General features: G+C 50.8%; 2 protein-coding genes across 3 annotated transcripts in view; one reads left to right on the top strand and one right to left on the bottom strand.

Annotated features, from left to right (window-relative positions):
- Nucleotides 1–2,702, top strand: part of Iqck (IQ motif containing K) — a 129,671-nt gene extending 126,969 nt beyond the window's left edge. Inside the window, exon 8 of one of the 2 annotated variants that reach the window (XM_052200467.1) lies at nucleotides 1,968–2,702. Coding sequence is in view for 1 of the 2 variants with exons in the window: in XM_052200458.1 (XP_052056418.1) it covers nucleotides 1,968–2,023 (56 nt within the window). In the remaining variant the exon portion in view is untranslated. The remainder of the gene's footprint in view (nucleotides 1–1,967) is intronic. The other variant, XM_052200458.1, reaches the window with a different exon arrangement.
- Nucleotides 2,584–25,628, bottom strand: Gprc5b (G protein-coupled receptor class C group 5 member B). Its single transcript, XM_052200480.1, has 4 exons — nucleotides 25,487–25,628; nucleotides 13,807–14,837; nucleotides 7,086–7,243; nucleotides 2,584–5,792 (listed from the first exon to the last, which is right to left on the bottom strand). Exons 2-4 carry the CDS (start codon nucleotides 14,810–14,812, stop codon nucleotides 5,748–5,750), a joined length of 1,209 nt encoding a protein of 402 aa, XP_052056440.1. The 5' UTR covers nucleotides 14,813–14,837; nucleotides 25,487–25,628; the 3' UTR covers nucleotides 2,584–5,747.
- Between the last annotated feature and the right edge of the window lie 939 nt (nucleotides 25,629–26,567).

The raw sequence follows: 26,567 nt of genomic DNA, 5'->3' as shown, positions 1-26,567 counted from the left end.
TGTGTGTTATGTGTGTGCACATATGTGCATGCACAGGAATGTATGAAGTTTGGAGAACTTGGAGGAGCTGGTTCCCTCCTTCCACCCTGTGGGTCCTGGGGGCAGAACTCAGGTCACCAGGCTTTGAGGCGAATGCCTTTACCCACCAAGCCATCTCACTGGCTCCATCTGTACGTTTTTAAAACCATTTTTGGTTTAAAGGCTCCCAGTATGAAAATCATTCTTGTTAATGTTAATACGGTTTAAGACTCCCTTGTGGTAGCTGACATCTTGAATCCAGAACTTGAGCAACAGAGGCAGGCAGGTCTCTGAATTGAAAGCCAACTTGGGACTACATGGATGATTCTGACAAGCCAGGGCTCCGTAGAGAGACGTGTCTCAAAGAGAAAGATCAGGGGAGAAACAGAGATACCAGATTCAAATTTTAAAATGTTTGCATTTGAAATCTTGGGTTAGGTCTCAAGTATAAAGACTAGATTCATTTAGGTTTCATATTTACTCATACATATAGTATAAACATAATTTTATGGAATTTTAAAAAATAATTCTGTGCACTCCAGAGTTAAAACATGTAGAATTAGCTCAGTGCTCAGAAAGTGTTGGATTTGGGCTTGTTCTGCATTTCTCATTTTTGAGATTTAGGGATTCCCACCTGTGTAATTATTATTAATAATTCAGAAAATGAGATCAGTACAGGGACTGGATAGAGAAGGAAAGGATTCTGGGAACCCTGGCATCTGGGGAGAGTTCCATGTGGCCAAGACTATAAGGAGAAGAGGATTCAAGGGAACCTACCCTGGTACCTGTCTCAGCAAGTCCCTGTGTAGGAGCTAAGGAGCTGTGCTGATCTCAGGACTGAGCTCTAGGAAAGCATTCAGGCCACTGCCATCAAGAAATAACCCATTGCGGTGACGATGGCAGCCCTCCCTTGCCTTATGCTCATGCCTGGTGGGTGTAACCCCTAAGTAGACTGGGGGTCATGGCTGAAACCTCTGTGCTACACAGTGACAGTCCAAAACCCAGAGCCTGATAGAAACACAATGCATTTCCTAAACCAGGACACTGAACCCTCGAAAATAACCTTTCAGGCATTTATACAGGAGGGAAGTTACTAGCAGCAAAGTTAACAACTGAAGGTTGGGGTGTGGGGACGGTTCAGTTGTAAACTGCATATAGTGCTGGTACGGGGACCAGGTTTAGTTTCATGTAATACTGAAGGTCACAGTGGGATTGTTCTTGTAGTCCCTGAGGATTCATGGGGCTTTCCAGACAGCCTGTCTCAAAATGCAAGGTGGTGGCATCTAAGGACACCTGAGGTTGTCCTCTGACCTCCAAGGCATGTGCACTCATGCATTTAAGGCATACACAAACAGATCTTTACAGAAAGGGTGTGGTTCAGTAACAGAGTTTAGACAGGCATTCATGAAGCAAGCCCTGGACACATTTCCAGCACCACAAAACAATATTAGTAATAAATAATAATACATTTTAAAGAAGAGTTCTTTCTAAAAGAATTTCCCCATCCAGAGGCTGGCTTTCCTTATTTATTTGAGGACAGCATCTGACTTCTTGAGATTACTCTGTCCTATACAGAGTGCTATGCTCAGGGTCCAGCTAACTCCCCTTCAGTGAAATGGTGCCAGGAGAATCTGGTGGTCAGAGTGAATCTGCCATCATTTTTAGAAAAACTTCCTTCAGCACTGTGACTTACAATGAACGCCATGAACTTTGTTTTCTGAACTTAATTCCAAACTGCATGGACTGGTTTGTGTGTGTATGTGTGTGTGTGTGTGTGTGTGTGTGTGTATCTCCTGGTCTTTGGGTGCAATCCTGCATTCCTCCCAGTGTCTGAGGGGGTCAGGAGCTCCATGGGATTTGTTGTAAATGACCCTGTCCAGACACCAGTTCCCAAATGGCAGATGTGTCTCCATGTATGAAGTGACACCCTCTCTCTCATCTCTCTGCAGTGAGATGTAAGATGGAGGATGAAGAAGTGCCCACCTCCTCGGTACCATATCCTTAGCCGACGTCATCACTCCGTGTGGAAGGATGATGTAGCCAATCTGAACTTTACTTGTTACTTGTCTCTAACAAGCCTTAGTGTGGTGGATACAGAACCCTTTGCACAAAATCCTGTGGTAGGATTCATTGAAGATTAGCTGAAGCAGTTTAGCTTCCTGCCTTACCCCAAATCTTTTCCACTGTGTCAGGAGCGCCCTCTGAGCTGTCACTGTTGATATGCCTCTTGACAGTGTCCTCTGACACCAGTTTCCCCACTCTTGCCAAGATCCATATTTTAACTTACCTCAGATCTCTGTGCTAGTTTTGCCTTAGTTTTGGGGTATTGGGATAACAAATGGGGCAAGGCTCTAGCACTGAGCTGTTTCAGCCTGATAAGAGACAGTTTTCAGAAAGGATTTCCACTGTTAAAGCCCCAAAGGATAACAGCAGCGTCCTATTAACTTAACGGTCCCCATCGGTCGGTTCTGTGGCTGCTGCTCACCACCATTCTCCCATTGGAAAGGCCCCAGACATGGCTGAAAGCCGCCTCAGTAGTGTCTGACTGACAAGCTACCACACATCTTAGGTAAATAGTAAAGCCTTTATTTTCTTGTTAAGAACAGCATTTTGAAAATAAAACCTATCTGCCCATGCTTAACAACCTTTAAAGTCTGTGATATTTTATATACAGCCCTGTGCACGCTGATTGTCTTGACATTTCTCAAACAATTTTTGTTTATAAGTATGCAAGTCAGCCAGGATAAGGGGAAGAGTGAGGGTACATTATAAAATACACATTAATACACTTAATAAATATATATTATCTATCAAAAACGAGCCATAGCTCTTTATGAATGAAGCACCTACCAAGGGCTTTCATCAGCTCACACTGTCACTGCATCCATCCTTGGATGTGTAAATGCCAGTGTCCCCTTATTCTTTGCCATTTGGCAAACTCGAAAGACAACCCCTCTTCCACCCGTCTACACTTGTTCGCTGGCCTTGACCTCATCTGTGCAGGGTGGGGCAGACAACAACCAGATCTTAACTTGGAAACAGCTGACACATTGGAGCCCCTCCCCTCTGTCATTGGCCTGCCACCTTGGCAACTGACTCCAGACCTCTGTGGAGTCTTAACTTAGGAGGGAACAGAGTAGCTGCTATAGTCCCAGTATGGTATTACTACCCGGGCATGCCAAGTTGTGCTTGCAGCTTGGGGTTATTCACAGATGACTTTCTAGACCATTTTCCCCAACCAAGTCTTGGGTCTATCAACTCTTAAACAGGTGCCGTGGGGTTCTGTATTTCAGCCTTGCTCTGTCAGAAGCTGGCTGCCAGTATCTCTGGGTGAAGTTGCCTCGTGGTCCTCTTCAGGTGAACTCGAACTCAGAAGAGTAGTAGATATGGCCCTACTTCTTTTGCTCCCACTTCTGCTCTCCATATCAAAACATTTAGCCCACCCTGAAATCTTAAAGCCAAATAAAACAAAGCCCAGAAGCATAATAACCTATCAGGATTGGAAAGAAAAAAAAGCAAAACTGAAAGGCCTCAGTAAGCGAGGAGGTTTCCTGTGGCTTGGCGTGGTTCTGTTTTTACGGTGCAGAAATGCTGCTTTCTGCACAGGCGTTTGCACGGTGCGGTGCTCACCTTATACGTGGACAACAAAGAACTTAGAGAGAAAACCATCATTCATGTCAGCTTCTCCCTTCTGCAAGGGGGCATTTTGCAGACCGAGTTACTGGTGACATCAGAAAGCTCCAAAGGACTCCAGAGAGCGGGGGTGGACAGCCACTTCCTGGCACAAGAATGCGGAGCGCTGATGTTTGTCACCGGACTGGCCCGAGGTGCTCGGAGATTTCTTTGCAGAAGGCAGGGTAATGCATGCAACAGCCCCAGCCCCAGCCCCAGCCCTAGCCCCAGCCCTAGCCCCACAGAGCCCTAGCTTTCTTTCCTTCCCACACCTCCTCAGGCCTCTAAGCTCTTAGCCTACCACTTGATGGTCCTTAAGCACAAAGGACTGATTCAAATTCTCTGGAAGCAAGTACTTGCTCTGGTTAAGGGTGAGGCATCTCAGGAGGTTGGGTAGGGGTGGCCTTTAGGTGCCATGCTTTCTGGTTCCCATGCATGGTGATGCACTAGCTGTAAGGAAAACTTGCAGGAGAGTCAAGCGCTGGCCAGATTGGCCACACCTCCCTAAGACTCTACAAGGATGGGCTAGGGCAGGGAGGGGGACACAGCAGAGACTGGGGCCTTGTGAAAAATCAGATTTATTAAAACACTCAGCTCAGATGTACTGGCTTAAGAAGAGGTCAGTCCCCACCCCCACCCCCAAACACTAACCTTTTAAAAATTTGCTTTCATTAAAGGTTAAAGGCTTATGGGTAGTTTTTATAGAAAAAGCAATGTAGCGATTAGAGTGTATGCAGAGGCCACAACCCTTGTTTATACAGTCCATGTCGGCAGGTTCAAACTCAGCATGGAAAGGTTGCTAGAGATTATGCTGGCCAAACAGTGCAGAGAACACAGGTCTTTTAATGGCAGGGATGCTGGAGATGCCTAATGACAAAGGAATGACTTGCTCAGGACAGATGGAAGCCATGACAAATGACAGCTGTGAAGGGGGCCACCCCCATAGAGCCATGGGAAAACCAGAAGCAAAACGTTCTCCATACCCTCCAAAAGCAGCCAGAGACCTCCATGGAGCTCACTGTATCCAGGACTTCTACCCACACGAAGGGAAAATACCCCAGAAGTCACTGGCAGCTGGGAAACAGGATGTCACCTTTCCATCCTAGAGGTCACCCCTGGGGAGCCCAGCCATAGGACATCATTAGAAAAAGGCTGCTATGGTGCCTGCCTTTCAGCCTGCCTCCCCTGAAGCTTCAAGCTGGCAGCCCTATTTGAGCTTCTGAAATGAAGATGGGAATGAACTCGGGGGGGGGGGGGGCGCGGAGGTGGCTAGGGTTGGGGGGAAGGCATGGAGGAGCACCTGCAAGAGGAGGGAGGAGGGATACTTCTATCACTCTGTAGGGGAGGTTGGGGTAGGTGGGGTGCTTGGTAGAGCAAGAGGCCCATAGATGGAACAATGGTTGGTCACCTCTGTCTACATGTGATGGTCACTTCAAGGTCCAGAGTACCTTCTCTTCTTTGGCACGTTCTATGGTTCCTCCACTCCTACTGGCTACACAGCTCCCTGACCATCCGGTTGGGCCACAATCTCTTAAAGTCTCCTGAACTGCATGGGCCACCAGGTAAGCAAAAGCCAGGGAGAATGATCCATGAGTTAACCTCAAGGGCACAGTTATCTCCAAAAGATCTCCCTGGGGACCAGCATTTGGCGAGGAGGGTGGGGGTGACTGACAGGCTGACTCCAACCCCTCATATAATAAGCCAACATAGTCTGGCACACTAGCTGTGACTTCTTTCCTGTCCTGCCGCACCTCAGGATGACTCAGTTTCCCAGCCACGCTTCTGAGTGAGTCTACGACTATTGGCAGTTAGCTCTGATTTAGTTTGCTGGACGATTCCGTGTTTGCGTGTGTGGCAGGGGAGGGGAGGGCAGTCACTGCTAGCTTTCCAGTTCATCCATGTCACATTTACACCAACACCCCTGGTGGGAATCCTCAGATTTCCTGGCTTCCAGGTGGCCTGTCTCTGCCATGGTTATTGATTTCGCCCTCAAGAAAGACACAGCCAGGGAATAAAATCGGTAAGAAATATTCTTATTCTCTGGAACTTAAGGTCTTTCACCAATGGTGTCTTCCCGTGTGAGATGGCGGAGCAGTTGGGATCTGGAATAACATAAGGACAGGACTGAGAACTCTGCAAAGTCAATGTTAGGAACTGATGCATCAACCTCCCTAGTACTGCTTGTGGGGGGTAGGGGCTGTGTCCTCCCAGAAAGGTCCTGGAGGTTCATGTCACCCACCTGAAGGGACATCCACCTTGCTCAGAAACTCATTACTTGGAAGAGATGAGGATGGGACTCCTTGGGCAAGCTAGGCACATGTCCTAACACTGAGCCCCCTCGGAGCCCCTAGAGCATCGCCTCTTCAGTCCTCTGTTTTCTTCCCTGCACTGGCCTTGAAGGAACCAGGAGGACTTAGGAATGATGGACAGGCTGTGTTTATTACAGCACATGGGCTGACCCCTCTGGGGACCAGAGGTCACAAGTAAAGCCAGGCTTCTCTTGGCCCCAGGACAAAGAAACAGCCCAGGAGGTGGTAGGAAGGTTTAAGAACACAAATCTGTGTTTCTATTTGCCTTATAGCTTATTCAAAGCAATGTGAATCAGAGCCTAGCAGAGCCTTCATAGGGCAGAAAAACCAGAATTCCCTTCCTTTCCTCCAGGGGATCAAAGACCATCCCTCCTGATGGTCTATTTAAAACAAACAAACAAACAAACAAAAAGCTCAGGTTGAGTTATGGAATTGGCACAAAATAAGGAATGGCAATCAAATGTGTACATGTGAACTGGCTCATGCATTGTTTGGGAGAAGCACAGAGCTATGTCTGGAGGGTAGATGTAGGAATGAGAGCCTCTTTGTATTTTGCCAGAATGAAACAAAGTCATTCCAACAGAGGCAAAAAGCAAAAGGTGACACTTTCTGCTGCAGGCCTGTTTGGCGACAGATAAGTACAGCTGCTTTGGTGTTTTGAGGGATTCAACTTGAATTTCTTAGGATGTCTCTTAGGGCAGTGGAGTCGGGGGACCTGGTACCCAGTGGGGGCGGGGTGTGTACTGGATGGAGTAGGGACCAGGCGACTTGAGCTAGGGTGGGTGTCAGCAAGGCTGAGAGCATCCTCACAGAAAGCTTTTCCTTAGTCACTTCCCTGGGAGAGGGTTGGGGAGCTGCGCTCAAGGAAGGAAATTGGTCAGATGAAGAGCCCTAAGCAGTAGGTAGGCATCTATAGATGGCTTTCTGAGTATGGGTGGGTTTTCCTTATGATGAGGGGGACAGACAAAAATGGAAGGCGTGCATGCATGGAGCTGCAGTGAGCAGCCCAGAGAAGCAGCCTCCAGGTGTACCCAGCTGAAGCTGCCCCACGCTGGACGCACTCGGACGTCAGATTTTGATACTTACAGTGCCTCCATTGAGCACAACGGCCATCTCGGTCGGCTGATACACATTGCTTCTGAACGGTGCACTGGGCCGGCTTCCCAAGCTGCCGGGCTTCTTTCCCAGGCTGCTGGATCGCTGCTCCAAGCTTCCATTGGAAAAGCCCACTGCTGATCGAAGAGCTGAGGAAGGAGTTCCCAGGATGACAACACCAGAGAGAGTGTGGGGGAGAGAAGGAGTTGGGGGGAAGGGAACAGAGGGATAATGGAGAGGGAGGGAGGAAGAGAGAGGGAGAAAGTGGGGAGGGAGAGAATTTTGTTTTTCTGAAGCAACCAGCTCCTCCCCTCCGGGTACCTCTATCCACCCACCACAGCGGCTCCTCCCCTTTGTCACAAGCCTGATTCAAAACAAAAGTCACAAAGGGGCTTTGTTCACAGTCCTCTGGGAGACTGATCCAGCTTCAGAAGGGTTGGGAACTTTCTGAAGTCCTGCTCTTCCCAAACAGCTCCAGCCAGGCTGGGTGACAGTCCCCTCTGGGCTGTCAGGTCTCTTTTGATAAGAGTTCTCTACCTCACCGTAGAACAGCACATATGTACAGGTCTGTACCACCATATCAGTCGATAGCTGTCCCTATTTCTGGATGCTGCAGAGCTGGAGACTGCTAAATACAGTGACTGTCAACACTGGAAAATTACTTTCTTGTTTGGGTTATTCCCAAATAGTAACAAAAGAACCAAAGCAATGATGGCAAAATGGGTGAACACTCTACCTCTGAAGGTAGGCACAGGTGTTCCTGATACTGGCCTTTTTAAAGACAGGATCTAAGGCAGGCCAGACTGGCCTTCATTAGACTCCTGGTCCTCCTGCTGCCACATGCCAAATGTTGGGGTCCACATAGAGCTATTTACTCTGTCGCGTGTGTGTGTGTGTGTGTGTGTGTGTGTGTTTGCGTGCGCGCGTAGATGCAGAAGCCAAAGGGTGCTGGAGCTGCCAAGCTGCCTGATGTGGATCCTGGGAACTGAACTCAGATCCTCAGAAGACCATCAAGCCCCTCTTAACTCTGCAGCCTCTACCTTGCGTTCAGCCAGTGTCTCACTGACGAGGCTGGTTTGATGGGAGTCTCAGGGATCCACTGGTCTCCACCTCCCCAGCTCCACAGTCACAGGTGAGCATCACACACTGGTTCTGGGGATGAAACTCGATCCTCTTGCCTGTACAGCAAGCACTTTACTAACTGAGCCATCTCCCCAGCCCCTGGTTTCTGTACTTTTAAGAAATTAAGTTTCTTTTTAAGTAAAACAAAACCAACTTGAAAAGACATGGAAAATTCAAGTATGTGTTTCCAAGTGACAGGAGCCAGCCTGTGAGGGCTTCTCACATCATGCCAAACTAGACTCTGAAGAGTGAAGGCTGTTAGTGGTGGTTGGGTGCTGCATGGGGCAGGAGGGGCATTTCAGGATGATGAAACCATTCTGTGTGATACTTCAAGGTGGATACAGGTCACACTGCTTTTGTCAAAACCCACCAAAATAAACACTAGTTCCAGACACTCTGCTGTTAACTATCACAGTTGGGGATGTCAAAGCAAGTTGTGTTAAATGACACTAGGGACAGGCTCATCATAGACTGGACCAAAGAATCCACAAGACAGACTCCCTCTTTTGTGCTTTGGTATCTCCAGGCTTGAATAGTTCGAATGCTGAGTTAGTTCATGTCCCTGCCTGGGAAGCAGCACAGGAAGCAGGGACAGGTAAATGGACTTTTGCTAGGGTCATCCTCTCCTCTGGGGATGCAGAGCCCAGCCCAGGTCTAGGACTCTGCTTCCACACACCACACCCCTTCCCAGAAACAGAAGCTCTCTTCCTACCCACGGTCCTCTCTGTTGCAGGGTATTTGTAGTTCTCTGAGCAGAGTTTTGGCATTGTAGACTCTCAGCATGGGCCCAGGGGGTCAGCTTGTGACAGGCTGACCAATCAGAGCATTCCATCTTTGAGAACACACTGGTTAGGGGGTGACATTCAGAGACAATCAGAATGGGATTTTCTCCAGTCTTCTGGAAAGAATTTTTTTCTGGTATTCTGTGTAAGTGGGGACCATAACGCCTCCACCAAGAGATGAGAAGTCAAGTCTACTTGTCCCTTCAGTCTCTTGAATCTAGCCCTTCTGAAGCCTAGGGCATTTGGAGTTTTCATTTATTTGTTTGAGTAATTCAGCATTCACATTCTATTTTTTTTTTTAAATTGCCAGTAAGCAATTTCAGAGGCCTTTGCCTAATCTCAGCGCTGACTCTATCCAACCCCAGCAGAGGTGAAGGGCAAGGAGCGTCATTCCTAAGAGGAGGCATACCTGGAGGCATCCACTCATCGGTCAAATGCCAATTTTCTCTGGCATAGAAACCCTGCAAGTGTGGCCAGGTTAGCCATGCCTTCGTCCCTCCGGCTTCGCTCAGGGTGTCCAGCAGGAAACAAACATGCCTAAGAAGCCTTTGGCCTTAATGAGATCTTAGAGCCCAGGACCCATAACACAAAAGGGAACAAACACATGCTCCTTCGAAAGGTGCACGTCCTTCCATATGCCTTGTTAGCACTCTGTAAGATGTGACCTGAGGTGTGACAGCTCTGGGTACACTTGAATCTCTTAGCACTTATCTCATGATCCCAAGGAGCAGTCTGGCTAAGCATATGTATGTGGGGGTCTCAGTGATTGCAAGAAACATTAGGGGTCACTGCAGCTTCATAGAGCCACAGTACAGCCTGGAGAACACACCCTCCCTCTCATGATACCTTAGGGGACCTTTGGCCTGGGAAGAGAACTCCAGAAGCTGGCCGGAAGTCCCCAGTGCAGGAAGGCCATGATCACGGTGGCTTGTAGGCACTAGCCACTCTAAGGATAAGGTCCCTCACGGGGCCGGTTTCCTAAAATACAAACTGGCTAAAGGAGCATGAAAGGTGCCAACAGCTGCTCCTACTGTGGCAAATGAGCATGTCCAGATGGTCCTTGGCCAGTGAAGCAAGGGTTTCTAGAATAAAGGCCAGCACAACCAGAATGTTCTCTGTGTGAGCTTTGTCTGAGGACTGCTGCCCTGCCTGGTCTCAAGTGATTTTGGCAGATATATATTTTCGATAGACTAAAAGATGCTTTAAAAAAAAGTGTTGATGGTAAGGGTTGGTAGGGATGTAGTTCAGTGACCCAGCATGCACTAGGCTCCGGGTTCCATCCCTGGCACTACAAGCAACCATCTTGTCTTTAAAAAAAAAAAGTTTGACAATACCCAAGGTTGCTGAAGATTTAGGTAGGGACTTGCAATGCTACCACACAGTGGGCACTCAGCCTATCTTTCTGGGGTGCTACCTAGCATGACACGTCAAGATTTAAAATGCAGATTAACTCGTATCTAGGACATCTTTTGCAAGGAGCTAGTGGACCACAAAGCAGAAAGATGAATGGATAAGAGCGCTCACTGCGGCACAGTTTATCATGGGAAGCCTGAGGCAAGCTGAGCAGGCAGAGGAGGACCAGAAAAATAGATGCTGGTGCCTGATGGAAAATTCCACAGCATCCCCAGGGTCCAACAGCTCTTCAGCCCCTGACCCAGGAGAGGCCTCCAGCACTGATTTAAGCACATGGTGGGTCAGAGCCTGGACCCAAGGTCTCCACCCAGGGATACCTTAGGATCGCTTGGAGAGCTTATAAATTATACAGACCCCAGACTCAGACTTAATTGGGGGCCCTGGGCAGGGGCAGGGAAGATACTGGTGGTTTACTTAAGTGGAGCCCAGGTGACTCCAATGGAGAGACAGGTGAAGAAGGACCACTCTGCCTTGGCTCTGTTTTGTTTTTTGGTTTGGAGACAGGGTAGCACTTGGCCTCTTCACATCTGTTTCCAAACAGATCTCAAGGGCTATTATAGGACTTAGAGAGAGTAGCCAATAAACGCTCTGTGCCCCTAGGCGTACTTTGTTGCTATTGCTGTTGTTATTTGTAGTTGCTATTGGGAGTTGTGTGTCCTAGGCTAGCTTTGAACCCACATTCCTCCTGCCTGTACTCTCTCAGTGAGTCCTGGGACTACAGGCATGTGCTCTCATACCCCCGCTATCATTACTTTTAAAACACCACTGCTTGGGTGTTTCTGACCTTCCAGTTTTACTGCAAGGACATCAGATCACTTTATTTAACCACTGATTCTTAACCCTCTTAGTGTGTGTGTGTGTGTGTGTGTGTGTGTCTCACAGGTACTGTTAGAATCAGATGGAGTGATGGACCAATCTCCCAGGAGACACACATGCACACTAGTACACAACCACTTTTGTTTCCTCCACTGCCAAGGTTCACAGGGAGTCCAGGGCCTCAGAGAGGCCCCTCCAGGAGAAGCTGGCAAGGAGAGGTAGTTCTACCAGGACACCAGGACCAGCCAGGTCCCTCCTCTGTCATCACTGCTCCCGAGGAGGCCTCTAAGCTCCCAATGGTGACCTCTAACTTGACTGTGCCTTCTCCTGCCCCCAGCTGGGCTGGCACTGAGTCCTTACCAACATCTCCACAGACACAGGCATCTGGCCTGGGCCTTTATGTAAGAGGAGAGCAACTTGGATCGCAGCCACACTGGGACTTTCCCCTCTGTCCAGAGGCGGGCTCCTGGCACCCCTCCTGGCTAGGGCTCAGGGTGCTGAGGAAGCTGACTACATCTAGGTATGACAGGGATATGGGTGAGAAAACCCTCAATATAGAAAGTGAGGGCTCAGCATGCTTCCCTGTCTCCGGGAGTGGGGGTGGGGTGGGGGGGTGGGGGGTGGAGCAGGCTCTAACCTGGACTTTCACTCTCAACCCTGCAAAACTGTAAAGGGACCAGCTCCTGCACACAGCTCACGCCTGTGCCTGGCAGCTGGATGGATGGATGCTGCTAAAGAGAAATGACGCTAACTTTCTGTCTGCCACGGGCCACGTTCTAGCTGTATGTCCTCAAAAGAGCCACCAATCTGTCATGAAGGGGGTATAGTGGGCCAGCTTCACAGGGTAACGCTGGGACTGATAAACTAGCACAGGCTGAAGGCAGGTTAGTGCTGTCGCACAGTTAGTGTTCAACATGTGCCCATGCCATGTGGTCAGTCCTCATTCGGCACTGGGGTTCAGTATTCCTGACGGGCTCCTGGGGCGTCTTTGGGAAATTGAGAAAGGTCATTTATTTAAGCTCAGGTGTGGGACCCAGCCAGCTTCTGTTAAGCAATGTCCTAAGGGCACCTGTCCAGCATCAACAGTAGGGTCTTAGAGGTGCTGGTGACCACATCCCCTCCACCTACTGTGACCTCACCCCTGAGCAGAAACAGGTAGTCTTGGCCACCCAGATGTTACCCCAACTGCTACCAAATTCTGATCCCAGAGGAATTTGTAAACATTTAACCAAGTTCTAGAGAAGTTATTGATGGAAGAGGGATGTGAGTGGATGGGAGCACAGCCCTCAGTCGTAGGGAGCCATTTGGTAGTCTGTTCTACATACATCTGCAGAGGGTCTCCACAGGCCTGGGCCTGGCTGGAGCAGAGACCAGCTTATAAATGCAACTGTTTTTGATGACCTGCCTCTGTGCTCTCCTTGCAGGGACCACCACTCAAGAAAACCCCTATCCCTAGGTGCCTCACATCCCACTTATAAGAGCCCCCAGCCAAGACCCACAAGCGCCATGCTCAGTGCCACCAGGGCCTGGTCCCCATTGTGTCACTTTCTGTAACACGTCTTTACATAGTATGCACTCTATTATTTTTAGTTTACAAATGAGAAAAAATGAGGCTTAGAGAGCCAGTGTGATCTACTCCAAAGCCACGCAGCAGGAAGTGGGAGAGGCGGGGTTTAAACCTGGACCTTGGGACCCAATTTGAACAATGCTGATGACTGAGGTGGAGGAGGGCAGGAGCATCGTTTGTCATGGTGGCCTGCATACATCTACACACAGGGCAGGCTGCAAACTCAAGGCCTACTGGGAGCTAGGGACCTAATGTTGGGGGCTCAGCAGGGAGTGGTATAGAGTGGCAAACAGAAGGTGTATTCCCAGCCACAGCCTGAGGGAGGCAAGAGGCCTGGCCTTCAAGTGAGATCCAGATAACTGCAGCCATATAGGCAGGCTGGCTCAGCATTGTTAGACCCAATGGATACTGTGTGTGTGTGTGTGTGTACATGCATGTGCATGTGTGTGAGTGTGTGTGCTGGGTAAATACTCTTACCATGGAGCTTCCCACAACTTTTAAAAGTCCACCAAACTGAATGATTGCCATTGTGGTCAATTGTGCGTGTGTGTGCGTGCACGTGTGTGTGTGTGTGTGTGTGTGTGTGTGCACGTGTGTGTGTGTGTGCACGTGTGTGTGTGTGTGTGTGTGTGTGTGTAGGCAAGAGGTTTACTTTAGATATTGTTTCTTAGAAACCACCCCCTTGTTTTTTGAGATCCTTGGGTCTGGTGCTCACACTGGCTGGCCAGCAAGCCAGAGGTCTGCGTCCACCTCAACACTGCGGTTATAAGCATGCGCCACCACACCTGGCTTTTCTCTGGGTCTTAGAGAGTGAACTCAATCCTCTTGCTTGCATTTTGCTAACTGAACCATCTTCCCATCCCCACCCTTTGGATTTTTATAACAAATCAGTTGGCAATTAGCATGAGGAAAAGGATATGTAAAATTATCTCTGAGCCAGTGTTAGCAGGGAGGGGGGGCATTCATGATTATGGGGGAGTATCTGCCCCAGGGCATACAGTGGTGGCTTTACCTGCGTTATGTTCGTCCATTGAGAAGGCTTTGTTCTCCATGTAGGCCCGAGGCAGGTGCATTTCCTCCTCAAAGGCCGTCTCCCGCATCCTGGGCTGTGAAGTGTCAAAGTAGTTGGGTGGGTTCTCCTGCAGGGGTGGGAGAAGGGTGTAGTGGATCTCCGGAATGGCATGGAAGATGACAAAGACCCATCCGCTGGCTGCCAGAGTAATGGCCAAGGTGGGGTCGCTCCAGGCTTCTCCCCGCTTAATTAACGAGTTGCCGAAGAGGTACATGGTCATCCAGACCACCCAGATGAGCACAGAGAGGAAGGTAGTGATGAGAATGAAGGCCCCGTTCACCTTCCACCGTTTGAACTTGCCACACAGCGTGAAGAGGGACTGGGCCAGGGTGATGACCAGCAGCACCATGTCGTAGATGAGCGCCATCACAAAATCCATGGGCTCGTAGGCGCAGGCTGGCTTCGTGTCACGCAGCACAGTCAGCACCAGCCACTCAGTGGCAATGATGACCTGCACCAGCATCAGGCACAGTGCCAGGCTCACCAGCTGCCAGCTGGCCGGGCTTGTGCCCTGGCGCACCAGCCTCCGTACCCGCCACGCCTGGCTCAGCAGGCAGGAAAAGCAGAGTGCGAAGAGGACGCCCCAGAGGAAGCGTCGGATGGAGCAGATTGTCTCGTCCATCCGGATGATGAAGGCAAATGTCAGGCCAAAGAGGCCCAGGGTCCCCAGCAGGAAGAGGAAATGGAGGCCCACAGGCCGCTTCCTTTCCTTGTCCTTTATGAAGGGCAGTCTCACCAGGAGAATGAGCATCAGAAGCAGTGTGATCAGGGCCCCCGCCCCGGCCACTGCCTCCACCACAATGCCCCAGATGGCGTCCAGGTCGCACAGGGACACGTACTGAGGAAGAAGGTCCAGCCCACAGCCCCGGGATGTGCTGGCGTTCTCTGAAGCCACGGAGGCAATCACCAGAAGCAGGGGCAAGGGAAACACTTGATGGGTTCTCATCTTTCTCTCGGACACCAGGAACTTTCTAGAAAATGGGGACAATCAGGGAGAAAGCTCAATCCATTGTAAGGCCCCACTCTCCCTGGGGACTTGCCGGTCCTCATGACTCCTTCCAGCACTCGAGATAACAGGATCGACTTTCTCCAGGCCCTGTGGACCCTCACCCAGGCACTCGACCACCCACTCGAACCCTGGCCCAGATTAGAAGCCATGGACTGTCATCAGCAGTGGCTGGGGGACCTATGGGAGGGAGACTCACCCTCTCTCTCTACCGCTTTGTAGTCTGTAAATCTGGCATCTTCCAAAGTAAAGGAGTGAAGGAAATTTTTAAAGAGACAACCACCAGACAGGTGCTCAGCTGGAGCCAGCTCTCTCTCTCTAGCTCTCTCTCTCTCTCCCTTTAATCTTCAAAGGCTAATGGGAAATATTTACTGACTACCCTCTCTAGGCAAAAAACTGGGCTCAGCCAGTCAGTCCTCATAATGCTCTATGAGGCAGCAGGTCCTATTGTGACCTTCATTTTCAGGTGGCAAAACAGGGTCTTCAGGGTGTGACACTGGCCCCAGGTCATACAACCACACTCAGGAGCCACCCCTCTCAGCAGAGAGAGAAATCTCCCAGCTTTAACACGTGGTACACTCGGTGGTCCCAAATTAAGTCTGCTATACCCAAGGATTCAGCCAAGCTTGGATGAAGACTATTGGAAGAAAAGATTCTGCCCATCTGAACATACACAGGTCATTCATTATCTAGACATTGCATAATGAGGATTGACCTTATATTGGGTGTTGTAAGTGAACCGAAGTCCATGGGGCACGGGTATGGGTTATGTGTGAATATATACTGCCTTTCACAGAAGGGCCTGGGGCATCAGCTGGATCCTGGCACCAAGGCTGTTACAGGTATCCAAGGGAATCCTGGAGCACTTCTTGTACATCCAAAAAGAATTTTCACCTCTGTCTCCCACAGACACCCCATCTTCCTCTTCCAAAGATCTCAAGGCTCCATTCTCTCCAACCCACCTGTTGTGCTTTCCCTGGGAGGTCTGAGAGTTTCGGTTGCTACACATTCTCCTGTGATCAAGAGGCTGTGACAGCCCCGACCCGGTCTCCTCCTCCCCTGCTAGGACACACCCCTATTCTTATCATTTTTCTCTACTTTTATAGTTGATCCGTATTTCATGCATGCTACATCCCTGACCCCTTTAAATTATTTTTTTAATTTTAATTTTGAGATAGAGTTATACTACTTTACTCTAGCTGGCCTTGCACTCACCTTAGCCCAGGCAGGCCTTGCACTGGTGACCTTCCCGCCTCAGCCTCTTGAGCAGCAGGACTAGTATCACTAGGCCTAGCTAGCCCAGCAAAGATGCCTACCCCTCCGCCCCACACCAGAGCCTTCAGCTCAGCCTCTGCCAAGGTCAGCGCAGCTCCCACAGGCCTGATGGGCAGGGCCACATAAGCTGAGCTCTAATCAAGTCTGCATTTTCTGTCTACTTTGTTTCTTTTCTCCTTCCCTTTCTCCTCTCCTCCCTTCTTGTCATTGCCTGCTACCCCAGGCAGAGACAGTATCTTTTATTCATCAGCCCACCCAGCTTTCCCAACCTTGTCACATCTGGCAGCTGAAACTGTCTTTTTTTTTTTTTTTTTGAGGGGTTGAGGTGTCCTATGCATAGTGGGATGCATCTCCACAATCCTGCTTCTGTACACTGCCAAATATTCCCTGGGTGAGGAGCACAAAATCCCCCCACTAAGGATTACTGATAAAGACCAGTATTAATACACAGCACCTGGCCCGAGGCACTTAGGAAATCCCCACCAAACAAGAGACTCTTGCATCCAGACAGCCCTTTATCCCACTGACTCCAGTTCCTTGCTTTTGAAAGGCCTGGGATCTTCAAGAAGCCACAGCCTGCACAGCTGAGCCCTATGCTCATCATTAGTCATATTAAGCTAGTTTGGGGTCTTAACTCCACCTATGTGAGGTCAGTAACCAGTCACCCTCCCCTCAGCACAGCACTAGGCATCCCTGGGGCTTCCGTTAAATAAATTCAGGATCGACCACCTCTCCCCTCTCCTCTCCTTTACAAAGATCCCTTGTGCATCTCAGATCCTGCCTCGACCTCCAGGCCATCGACTGCATAAATTATTGATGCGTAGAAGATGGCTGGTTTTGTGGGGTGATCTGCTGTGCTCACAGAGAAACAGCGGGCTACAAACAAAGGTACTTGGGAAGAGGAACGCCTTAAACAAGAACCCCACTCGGGTGGAGATGCACCCTAGATATTGACCGTTGGCTCAAAGTCTAGTCATAATAGTGCCATGGAGTCTCCATCAGGGACACCCTGAGCAGCCATTTATTTAACTAACTAACTGTGTCCTGTGCATTGATCACTTGAACCCCGGCACAGTAAAATACTTTTCTCGATGTGTGCCGGAGGCTGGCTACTGGGGTAAAGGTACTTGCTGCCACGCCTGACAACCTAAGTTAGTTCCCTGGGACTCACACAGGACAAAGAAAAGAACCAACATCCGAGCCTGGCTGTGATGGCGCACGCCTGTAATCCCAGCACTTGGGAGGCAGAGGCAGAGGCAGGCGGATTTCTGAGTTCAAGGCTAGCCTGGTCTACAGAGTTGAGTTCCAGGACAGCCAGGGCTACACAGAGAAACCCTGTCTCCAAACAAACAAACAAATAAAATTAATAAAATAACAACAAAAAAAGAAAGAACCAACATTTGTAAGTTCTGTGTATGTTACACATGTGCACACCCGAGGAACATGGCTGCAATGGTGTCCTTTGGAGAGCCGTCATTCTGAACAGAACCCCTTGTCAGGACTGGAAAGCATGCTGGGAAACAGCATTGAAGAACTAGCTGCCGCTTGTCCTCAGCACGGCGGAGGGCTCCTGGTGAGTCTCCTTTGAAGAGCCATCAGTGGTAAACTCCACAGAGAGTTCTCCGCCATGGACCCTAGTCTAGTTTATACCCAATTCCATCTTCCCGGGAGCGGGGGTGGGGAGGAAATGATGTTTGGGAGGATGCTTCCAGAATCTGGATCTCTCGCCTGTGCACCCTTTGACTGGTGGATCTCAGCCAGAGGCGATTCTGGATGTCACAACTGCAGAGGGGACAATGAGCATCTGTTGAATAAAGTCTAGGCCTACAATGAGAATAGCAGTCACCACGCAATGGAGTGACACAGCCCGGTAGGTCAATGGACTGAGGCTGAGGAAGGCTGGGTTTAGACATCCAAGTCAGAACTGGTGAGAGACACTAGGAAACCCAGCAGGTCTTGGTTAGGCCCGGCCTTGCTGTCCTTCCTTGCAAGAACTTGGCTTCCTTTTAGCTGAGTCCAGACACTCTCGGTGAAGCTCCTCCTCCAATGTTTTGGCCACAGCTGGTTTCCTCAGCTCCTCGCACTCGCTTCCTGCTTCCCCTGTCCACCCCAACCTGAAATGAGCGGCACCCAGATGACACCCACACTTCCAAGACTGTGCAGTGTCCTCGCAGGCAGAGTTTTCATTTCCTTTCTGACACAGGAAATGGACCCTCCGGTGCTCTGTTTCCATGGCTACAGGTAAAGTCCTTTTCTCCTTCCAGGGCAGCTATGCGTTTTGAGGCAGCATGTGATTCTCTGATTTCTGGAACTAGCTGCCAGTTTCCCTTTGGAGCGTTATTATCTTAAGCCCTAACTCCCAGCATATGTGTGTGTGTGTGTGTGTGTCTGGTGTGAATTAAGTGGGAAAGTCCTTAGCTGGTGAGCTGTTGTAAAGACCAAGGGGCCTGTAGAAGGTGGGCTTGGTGGCCAGAAGTAGGTCACCTTTGAAAGTTAATGGCCAGCAGCAGAGTCCTGGTCTGTGGCCATGTGAGGAACTGGCCCCATACACTGCCACTTCCATGACATCCTGCCACGATAAAGTCTCAAAAAACCATGTCCCTTTCATCTTGTTTTGTTCATCAGTTATTTTTTGTGTGTCAAGAAATGTAGCTGTGATGGGTAATACCAACTTGATAAGCTGTAGACTCACCTAGGAGACAAGCCCTGGACATGACGATGAGGAATTGATTATCTGGATTAGGTTAACAGGGCTGGGTATACACATACTAAAAGCAGGCCACACTGTTCACTGGGCTGGGGTCCTAGACTGCATGAGACAGAGAGCTGAGTACTGCTGTTCACCTCTCTCTGCCTCCTGATTGTGGATTCAGTGTGACCAGCTGCCTTAAGATCCTACAGCCTTGACTCCTCTGTGCTGGTCAGTTATACCCTCCAACTGTGACCTGAGATAAACCCTTTCTCTACTTAAGGACTCTTTTGTCAGAGCCTATTCTTACAGCAACAAGAAAAGTAAGAAGAATTGTAGCTAATGCAGCATCCGGGTCAAGCTTGGCCAATCTGGACATTGTCCTACTCTTTGGCTGAAGTGACTGGTTCACAAATAGGCACATGACCTGAAATAGACCAGTGAATTAGCAGGAGGATTTGACCTGTTGAGAGTGAGGTTGACTGGGAGGCAACAGCTAGGGGATGGATCTGAGTTCTAATCCATTGAAAGGCAGCTGGATTCACCAGCATACAATGAACTACATTGTTTGAATGAAACCAGTTTGATCTGGGTTTCTGTCACTTGCCAACAAGTTCTTGAAAACCTAGAGTAATGGCCTCCTTTTGCCTCATATCCAGGCATATAGATGAAACCAGGCATGGTCAGACGCCACAGGAGAGAGCTCAGTTGTCTCAAGGTGGTCACTATTTGTCTCTAAGGATGATTGTGGGGTGTGACCACCCAATTCCACAGAACTGTGTATGGGGTGGGGAGGGTTACATGGAAGCCAAAGCCACTTGCTCACCTGGGTTTCTAGGGGGTCCTATTTCTGACACATATTGACAACTACAGTAACTGCTTCCTAGGCTCCTGGACACATATAGTAACATCTAAGAATCTGCCTCAGGGAGCAAGACATGCTGGTACAGGCCCATAATCCTGGTATTTAGGAGGCTAGAGAGAGAGGCTACCATGTAGGCAGTGGGCTACATGGTAAATTCTAGTTCAGCCAGAGCTACCAGCATTGAGAAACCTTAACTCAAAAAACCAAATAAACAGAATCTACAGAACAACCTAGAGGCAAGGGCTAAGGCAGACTCATTTCAGAGATAACGCGGTGCAGGCCTCGGAGAGGAACTGCTCGATCAAGGTCACGTGCTGCCAGAAGAGCGGAGCCGGGGCAAACAAGTGTCTCATTGTTGCTGGGCTTTCTCTAGACCAGGACTCGTAGGAGAGTCACTGGTGACTTTTGCTGGAGGATTGATCTGTAAGAGGCACCCCTGCCCCCACTACATATGCCAGTACTTTTGATCCCTGACTATCATATGGCTCATGAGTGTGTGTGTGTGTGTGTGTGTGTGTATACACTGTTGTCTTCACCCAAGCAGACACCTCTGGCCAGAGGTTGACTTTGGATGACATCTTTTATCACTGGCCAGATTTCTTGAGATGGAGGCCTCACACTGACCCTGGATCTCAGAGTCCATTCTACTAGACTGCCCAGTAAGCCTCTGTGTGTCTCGGACCCCCCAGCACTGTGGTTAGAGGTGTGGATGGCCACAGGGATCTCGAACTCAGGCCCTGCTTGCATGTTACCTCCAGCTCAGTTTCCCATGAAACTGAGTTCACGGGACCTTTTGGCGTGTTCCTCTCCACCCACCAGCAGCCCGGGTCCTCGTTCATTTTCTTCTGGCCTTCAGCTGCTGAAAGAATGAAACTTATCTCACAGGCTCTGACTCTCAGTGGCCATTAAAGGGGTGTCATTTCCTTCTGTAAAAGAGGGAAGGAGACTCGGGGTGGCTTAACTCAGGGTTCTACTGCCCCAGGCCTGCAGGCCACACTCAGGCGCAGACATTTGTCCTTCTGTCCTTCTGTCAGTCTGAATGAGGACAGGAAGAGCAGGAGTCTGAAGCAGGCCCTACCCCTTCCACCCAAAATGCCCCTCTTCAGGTAAACCCCTCCTTTCAGTCAGCCACCTGCTGCCTCCCACCTCCCAGAGCTCTACATGGAACAATACCAGATTAGAGGCTCCAAGGCAGTCTGGAGGCGGGGCTGCCTGGGAGGGAAGACTACATGGCAACAAACCCTGGGCTGAGGGCAGCGGCTCCTCAAACAGAGTGAAGAATAAATGGGAATGAATGCACAAGCGAAGGCTCACATACTAATTACCTCTGCTGCCAGCCAGGCGCTCAGAAACGTGTGACTCACTCGGATGTTCTTAAATACACTTCGAAACACATACACCCACCCTCCATGCACCATACCATACACACACACACACACACACACACACACACACACACACACACACACCCCTGGGGCTGGGGAGTGGTCTGGCATGTACACTGTCCAGCAGGTGCTGGGTCCTAATCCCAGCCCAGAGCACTTGCTAGCACACTCCAACTCTGAGCTGCCGTCCAAAGCTTTCTAGCTTCAGTTTCTTCAGTGGCAAAGTGAGGGTAAGAACAGCACCCACGTCACGGGACTGTGGTGAGGATGGAGGTAAACTATCAGAAGTGAGCCGGTGGCGTTCACCTGTAATCCTAGTGTTTGAGAAGCTAAGATGGGAGGATCTCATGTTTGAGCCCAGGCTGTGGAGTGGTCGAGTGGAGAAAGGCGAGTGTGATGAGCAGAGTTCAGATTCCCGGCGCTCACCTAGAGGTCGGGCTTCAGTATCGGCCAGCCTGTCATCCCAGGACCAGGAGGTGGAGATGGGTTACCCGGGGCAAGCTGCCTAGCTAGACTAGCTGAATTGGCATGTTCAGGGTTTAGTAAGTTATTCTGCCTCAATAAATAAAGTAACAAAAAAATCTACAACAACCAGTGTCAACTTCTGGCCCTCCACATGTGCATGCATCCCATTTGTCCTCACAGCCACAAGCAAACATGAGAATACACACACACACACACACACACACACACACACACACGGTGCAGGACACTAGTTAATGTAAAGAAATATAAAAGATTGGTAAATGTTCTACTGTCTGCAGGGGTAAGTTCTCCTGCCATGGATTTCCTAGGAGGGGCTGTTGCCATGGGGATGGAATGGTGAGGGCCTCTCCCATCTGTTTATCTGTCACTAGTTTCCAGCCTCTTCCATCAGACAACAGGTCCTTGAAGCATTGGGAAGGAGACAAGCTTTCCAATGGGAACAGGAGCCCTGCGTGTGAGCCTCACTGTTAAGGTTGAACCCAGGCCAGTGACTCTGAAACCAGCCATGGCTAGTAGATAGTCCGAGCCAAAGCTGCTGGAGACCACACACCGGGCTTCTCCTGGGAGGTAGGATCTCCTCCCTCTAGTCCTACCATAGGGATGGAAAAACAAAATGTCCCAAATTGCCCTGAAACCCTTCTGACCAGGCTCAACCCTTGGCTACCAGCAGGGCTCCTAAGAGACCATTCTTCCTGCTCCACCAGGCAGGCAAAATCTGAACCAGAGTATAGGTGGGTGGAGGTGGGAGGGGGTGTGCGCAGGGGGGCGGGGGAGATAAAATGAGCAGGTGGGGGGGGGGCAAGTTTTCTCAGCCTCAGTGTACTTCATGGTTCAGGACCCATCTGAATACCTGCCCCAGTTTACACTCTCCTCAGACTCCAGGATCTCAACAGGAGGGCAGGCCAATAGAATTGTGTGGCACTGGTGTTCCTTAAGCTTTGTGAACGTCTGTAAGGCTGTGCTACTAGCCTGCAGTCCATGTGGAAAGCCCTTTGCACGTAGGAAACAGGGGTGCTAGCTGGCTAAGAAGACACGAGTCCCATTGTCCTGTTGGGACCATGAAGGCAGTGAGGGCAAGTCGCCTGGCCAGAGGCTTCATGCAATCTACAGACCAGATGAGGAATACATTTCCCCCGGCTTCCGACCCCAGGGCCTTTCCACTGCACCCCAGTCCTGGCCCCAGGTCTGGCATAAGTCCAAGTTGAGGCTGAAAGCCAGTCTCTCTTGAACCCCCCAGCATTACACCCTGTCCAGTCTCACTCCCCTGGAACCGGGGTGTGTTTCCTGCTTGGGTAGTTTAAACCGTTACAAGGTTTCCTGACATTAAATTCTTTCCCAGACTCAAAATGTCTCCGCCTCCATCTGATATCTTTTCCAAGTTACAAAGTGTCATCATCTTGTACAGCGTGCTGACTAGACACTGGCCTCTTGGGGGGGGGGTCTCAACTTTACAGACCCTTTTTAGTTAGTAACTTAGTACAGCAAGAGCATCAGCTGCGAAGGCATGAATATGCAAAGTAGCCGTGGGGCCTGTAAATAAAAGCAATCATTTAAATGCAAATTGCAGCCAAGGCTGCCTGAACCCCGGCTAGGAGTCTAGGATCCTTCTCTCCGCGCAGTTCTGAGGCCAGAGCGTGACTAACTGGGAATCCCCAGCAAGCTCAAAGCTAAAACAGACGTCTAGGACCCCGGGTGGGTGCTCCCCAGGGTAGATACGAACAGTCGAGAAGCAGAAGGTGGATCTTAAAAAATCCAAGCCACTCCTTCAATTACCTCACGTGGCTCTCTGGGGCGTAAAGCAGTGCTCAAGACTGGATCCATAGCCCAGATTCCCTGTACCACAGCATCCCTGCGCCACAGCATCCCTGCGAGCAGACAGAAGGAGCTACTGTCTGTCTGTCTCCTTGAGGAGGTCAACACAGCTTTTACAATCACACCCTGGTGGCCTCTAGAACCCTTCAAGGATTCAGTGCCCCTAATGGAATAAATTCTAAATATCTTTCCACAGCTCCAAAGACTAGAATCCGTCCAGTGCCTCCTATCCCCTCTCCTATCCCCAATCCACCCACGGACTCTGGCTACAGTGACCTTTGAGTCCCGTCTCCAACCTTCTCCAGCCTGGAACACCCCCCCCCCCCCCCCCCCCGTCTCAAATCGCCTGCTCCGAGGAGGTCCTTTTCTTGTTGGGCCACTCAAAAATGCCATTACCCAAAAGTCCTGGTCACTTTATTTTCCAGGCAGCCCTGTCCCAGCAGGTGTAGTATGAGGTGGTATTTATTTGTTCCATTAGTTTCTTCATCTACTTCTCTGCACACTTCCGTGTTCCCTCCCCCCACCCCCAATCTGGACGTTTTCATTTTATACAAGGTATTTCCTTAGCACTTGGTTATGTGTCCACCACATGTGCTGGAAACGAACAAACTAAGAAATCAACAACCCAGTAAAGAGTAGAGTCTATCTTTATAAAGAAAGCCCTCTTCTTGGCTGCCTGGGCTCCAAACTTTAACTCCTTCTCATCCCATCTTCCCTTCTTCCGACCTAGCTGACCCTTTTTAGACTTAGAAGCCTAGGGATCAGGGAAACAATGTTCACAGCCCAGATAGAAAACTAGCCCCGAGGAGGGTTTCCAACCTACAGATACCAATTTGCATTCTATTTACATTTCATTTGCATGCAGTTTAACTCCAAGTGTGGTTATTCCCAAAGCTCCGAGAGCCCACCGAAGAAACTTAGGAAATTAACGTTCTCAAGTGCTGCGTCTGCGGGGTGTGCTTGGCCTCTTCTGCATTCTCTTGTCTTTGTGGGGATCCCCGGAGCTTTCTGGACGCTGCTTAGGTGCCCCCACCCCGGCGCAGTCCGGCGGCCGATGCGGCGCGTGTGCTGGGGCCCCAGGCGGGGACGATGGTGCCCGCCACACTCCGGGGCCTTTGTCCCTCTTCCAAAGAGCCGCCCCTTGGCGAACAGAAGAAGGGGAAACTAGCTAGGTCTGGCTCTGACCGAGCAAGAACAGGGGGATGAGCCCTCTGTTCTGGGGGCGTCCTCTGGGGCAAGGTCGGTGGGCCGATCCAAAGCTGTTTAATCAGCTACCGCCGGCCGGGGGGTGGGGTGGGGGTGCGGGATCCTTGTCTGTGTTCATCTCTCCTATCGGGTCCACGAAATGTGTGGGGTCCTTTGGGGCTTGAAGCCCCAGTCCCCTAGAAAGAAGGGGCGATGGGTAGTCCTTACCCCTAGCCTGGCTGCTTCCCTCAGAGGCCCAAGTGACCTCGCCTGGGAGCGAATATTTTCCCCTTCACTGTAAGCAGCCGCCCCTGGATTTCCAGTCCACTAATTGTTCCCCAGCTTCAGATTTCCTCCCTGTGGTGCCCACCCTCTCCCGCCTTTTTCCAAGAGTGCGTGGCCACTGCGGGATGCAGGCTGGATCCCTCAGACCCTGCGGCAGGTGAGGTTTCTGGTCTCCAAAGGCCGGCCCTTGCCCCAGGCCAAGTCTGCGTAGTTCAGGACCAGCACCCCGCTGCCCTCGCACCCCACCAACCGCCAGGCCCCTGAACCTGCCTGCGACGTCCCTCACAGGGGTCACTATCACAGGGCCGGATTCTCCTTTATTCCCAGATGCCTGTAGTCTGTCCTCACCCCGAACCATACTCAGAGCCCTGGCTTCTACTTGGTTCGTGGATCCCCATCCAGATAAAGGTTCCCGAACCCCTGCCCTCGGTCGGTCCTCTGCGGCTCCTCTCCTGCCGCACTGTGGCACCCCTCACTCGAACCCCACGGCTTCTCTTGCAGATGTACCCCGAGGAGAGAGAACAGAAAAACCACGAGCAGGGATCCTCTCTGGATCTTCCCAAATCCACGGCGGGAAAAGTTTCTGGGGTCCCTGCGGCGCCCTCCCCGTGCCCGCGCTGGCTGGTACTCACCGACCCTCGCGTCCCCGCAGCGCCGACGCTCCTGCTGGCCCTGGGCCCAAGTCACATCTCTGCAGCGCGCCCGCGGCCCCCGCTCCGCGCACGCCCGCCAGCCGAGCCCGCCTCACTGCATCGCCCTTCCGAGCTGCGGCCGCGCGAGGCGCCCCCTGGCCCGGCCCGCGCTGCAGCAGCCGCGGCCCCGCCCCTCCTCTAGGCCCCGCCCCATCAAGCCCCGCCCCGGTCGGGTCTGCGGCTCTGCTCAACCCCAGGACCCGAGCCGCAGCTAACCCGCAACCCCAGGCGCCTGGCTTGTTCAGAGCGCTAAGACGCCTTTCTCCTTCAAACCTCCGGTGCCTCAAATTCGAGGACATCTCCTTCCAAATAAGAGTCCAGACGCACAGTTGTTCAGATTGATGTGTTTGTAGAAATGTCCCTAGCCACGCACGGTGCAATATTCCCACGGGGGCCTAGAGGGGCACTCCCCCGCACACACGAGCAGCAGGTCCTGGACTCATGCAGGTCCCACTGCATGCGTTCTAAAGTCACCAAACCCTCGCTGTGATGCACTTAGGCAGGTCCCTACTGAGCGCATTCCCTGCCCTCTTGCACCACTCCAGCCCGCCCTTTTCTCTTTAAGCACACTGAACCCAGCACGGTATCTTTAGCCATCCCAAACATCAACGTCACCGCGGTGATCTCCTCACGTTGGTCCGTGTGCACGATTGCCACCATCTCTTACACATCATTCACATAGGCACACATCCGCCACTCTCTTGGGCTCACATACCCAGAGAGACCAGGTTCTGGCTGTGCGCTGCACTGACGCTCAGGGCACAGATACCGCCCGGTGACCACAGAACAGGCATCAGACATACATGCTGGAGGGGTCTAGGACATCCTCACCTGGCTGTCTGAGGTCAGCACTGTCTAGGCTAGGCGTAGGGAGACTGCTTCGGCCTCCCCCATAGCAAGCTGTCGGTCTCAGGTCGTCCCTCACCTTTTCTTAGTCTCCGAAAGTCCTTTTATCTCTTTCTTCAAGTAGATTTTCTCCGGGTCAGGCCACATAAAGCTTGGCCTTGCGTCTCTGTGAATA

The sequence above is a fragment of the Apodemus sylvaticus genome, chromosome 1 (assembly GCF_947179515.1).
Source record: "Apodemus sylvaticus chromosome 1, mApoSyl1.1, whole genome shotgun sequence".
Classification (NCBI taxonomy): domain Eukaryota; kingdom Metazoa; phylum Chordata; class Mammalia; order Rodentia; family Muridae; genus Apodemus; species Apodemus sylvaticus.
This window is presented reverse-complemented; position numbering and strand designations above follow the sequence as displayed.